General features: G+C 38.9%; 1 protein-coding gene across 2 annotated transcripts in view; it reads right to left on the bottom strand.

Annotated features, from left to right (window-relative positions):
- The window catches only part of LOC116842211, a 119163-nt gene that overhangs the window by 27838 nt on the left and 88088 nt on the right, over positions 1 to 3237 (bottom strand). For both annotated transcript variants that reach the window (XM_032811072.1, XM_032811071.1), the window contains one exon: positions 1276 to 1598. In XM_032811072.1, the coding sequence (XP_032666963.1) occupies positions 1276 to 1597 (322 nt within the window). In that variant the 5' untranslated portion in view covers position 1598. The remainder of the gene's footprint in view (positions 1 to 1275; positions 1599 to 3237) is intronic.

The raw sequence follows: 3237 nt of genomic DNA, 5'->3' as shown, positions 1-3237 counted from the left end.
ATATATATATATATATATATATATATATATATATATATATATATATATATATATATATATATATTCAGAATTACACCCAGTTTTTTAGTTAAATTACGACAAACGTAACATTTACATCTGTAATTGTGCAATTCAATCTCTTATCAAACTCTGAATTGAAATCTGAGTATCCCATTTGAGACAAACTTCAAATAATGACTATAAATACGGACTATTAATACGAACTAAAAGAGTTTTCATAAAAATTAACAAATTTCCCGTTTATATCTCCCGTTTCTTTTATATCCCGCGAAACTTGATCAGTCCATATATGACTCGCTAACTTCATCTCTGATATCTGATTATCTTTCATGAGATAATTTCTAGTCAAATGTTTAAATGAGTCGGAGAAACGGTTCTCCTTTCATCCGATCAAGCAAAATATTCGACCAAGTTACGTTTCATTGGGCAAAAATCCCTAACGCTTAATTGGAAAGCCCCAAAATACGGATCAAAATGATATATCCGTTGATTAAAATTCGGATTTCTTTCTCTCTCTCTCTTCTTCTCTCCCCCCTCTCTCTCACACACACACACACAAGGGGCCACTCTCTTTTGTCCGAAGCCAAATAAATGAATTTTAGTACTAATTAATGAAGAACGTTTCAATAAGTACTGAGAGTGAAGATTACGTCTGTGAAATCATCAGAATTCCAAAAATTTGGGATTTTATTCATTGCCCCCTATTAAGTCCAGTGTTTTTGCTTGGTCACTTTGAAGATCTTTACGAGAGCATTCTAGAAACACCAAAATTATAATTACAATTTATTGCAATTTATTGCAAAATTATAGCAATTCACGTGTAATTCGTCCAGAAAGCGTTGATTGAACCACAGACGTTGATCGCAATGTGCACGCAGAATTTGGAAACTCGAATGCAATCTGCGAAATGACCAGTGGAAAGGTATTCAAAAGCAAAATAGTGCTCTATCGATGTGACAAATGGCCCAGCTCGACATTTTAATTATCATTTTGGTACTTCTAGAATGATGACCCTCTGTAAAGACCTTCAAAATGATTAAGCAAAGATACTAAAAGAAGACGAAAGAAACGAAGACATAATATGAAGCAATAGACAAAATCTCAAATTTCTAAAACCGTGATGAGTTTGCAGATCTTTCATTCTTTTTTGTCCGAAGTCAAATAAATTCTGGTACTCGATTGGTATCCAAATTTATTTATTTGGCTTTAGACAAAAGAGAACGGTCCCTTGCCACCACAGGCGGTGCAACTAACCGATGTAAGTGTAATGCGACTCGGCCCTGTCCGCGCTGCGGGTTCTTCGCGAGTGATTAAGCCGCTTCTCGTGTTTGCTGCTCTTGGTCGTAATCCTCCTGGGCTCCACCACCGAACTGCTGCTCCCGCTTTCGCTCAACGTGCGGATCTTCGGCGCTCGCGCCTCATCCTGTTGTTTCCGCGCGCCCTTGCCGTCCGAACTCTTATTGCCCTTCGATTTCGGCACGAAGATGGTCAGTTTACGCGGGACCATCGAGCTGTCTCGCGACTTCAAGTCGACGACCACGCCGCAGGCACACACTGGTCCGTTCTCGTTAGGCATTCTGGAAAAGGAACGCAGCACGCGTGTGCTCTCAGAAAATTTGTGAGGATTCGTCGTCGACAGATTGATGAGCGTGTGTTACGTGACGGCATCAGGATCGTGAACGTAATGTTAATAATAAAAGATGAAAACAGTACGGCTCAGGGTTGGACGGTATATTATTTATTCCTGGACCTCTTCTATAACAGATGTCGCTCTCAAGAGTTAGAAAAGAGCTTGACTGTTAGACTGACGAGCGAGAATTGATCAGCTGAACGTAGGGGTTTCTTACGTTGCATCGGAATGACTAAGAACGAAGTTTCTTGTTAACATATCTTAAAGGTTTTATAGCGTTTATTCACACTGAGAGAAATTATCCGATAAAAAATTAACAAACGGATATTTCCGATCAAAATAGCGATAAATTTTTATATCCGATTAAATTTAAGCAGATACTTCCGAAAAAATCCGAACAGTCGGGTTAAAAGCCGAAATAACAAAATATTATAAGAAATAAATTAAAATATAACTTAAGCAAAGAAAAAGAGAGTTGGGCGAAGAATAAGAAAGTTGATTGATATTGGGTGTAAATATCATCCAAAAACAAAAGAACAAATAAAGTATGACAAAGATTTGAAATTATATAACAAAGAGATATAACTTTCAGCAAGGAATAAAAGGATAGTCTGAAAGAGATTCAAGGCTTTTTGTCTTTAGTCTCTGGTAGTAGCAGATCAGTAATTTATATAAGTCTTGCACAACGTCTAAAACTTCGGTCAAGTTTCATTCCGGTTTGGACTTTTAGCTAAGTTAGATTCGGTAAGCAGCGTTCAGTCAAAGTCAGGTTACTTTTAGCATTAGGTTCAGAAGAAGTATTTAGTTAATTTGCAACTTCCCTGTACGCTTTATTAAAATTGTATATATATACAGTCATTTATTATTACTTCTGATGTCAAATAATTCGAGATAACACTCACTATCCTAAATATATTAATATATTCTCAAGATATAGACTATGGCTGAATAGTAAAAAATTTAAGGAGGAAAAAGTTCTGTGAAAATAAATTGGAATTCTTTTTATATATTGACTCTTACAATATTGCGCGAGAGGACAAAGCGAGGTAAACGTCGCTCTTCCAACGTTAATTCCGATGGAGAGAGCAACAAAAAGAAGAATCTACGAGTGATTGTTACTTTCTTTCGTGCATGTCGAAGGGCGCGATTTCAATGCGTACGACAATAAATCACTACCCGTCTGTGTGTTTACCGGTTTCCCCCTTCTCGAATCGCGCACCGTAGCCGACGCTTTAACGCCGCCATTCACACAGCGCGGCAGGCATAAATAACATAAATCACCAGGACTCAGTCACACCGAGATTCGCGCCGGTCTCTCGCAATCTGTTACAGCCGACGCGTCCTGCGCCCCGCCAAACAACGTCATCGAACTCGTGCGCCGCGCGCTATTATTAACGAGTCCATAATGGCCCTTAATTGGAATCACTTCGTAACGTTTATTCGCAATAACGGCCCGCTCGTCACGCTTCTCGCGTGACAAACGCGATTACGCGAGCTCGGCACGTATTTGATCGGGAAAAAGTAGCCGGGCCTAAAATTAACGATCCTCTCTCTCTCTCTCTCTCTGTCTCTTTCTCTCTCTCTCT

The sequence above is a fragment of the Odontomachus brunneus genome, unplaced genomic scaffold (genome assembly GCF_010583005.1).
Source record: "Odontomachus brunneus isolate Ranch 3 - 2012 unplaced genomic scaffold, Obru_v1 Obru_scaffold_022, whole genome shotgun sequence".
NCBI classification, from domain to species: Eukaryota; Metazoa; Arthropoda; class Insecta; order Hymenoptera; family Formicidae; genus Odontomachus; species Odontomachus brunneus.
Note: the sequence above shows the minus strand (reverse complement) of the source record. Positions and strands in the feature narration are given on the sequence as shown.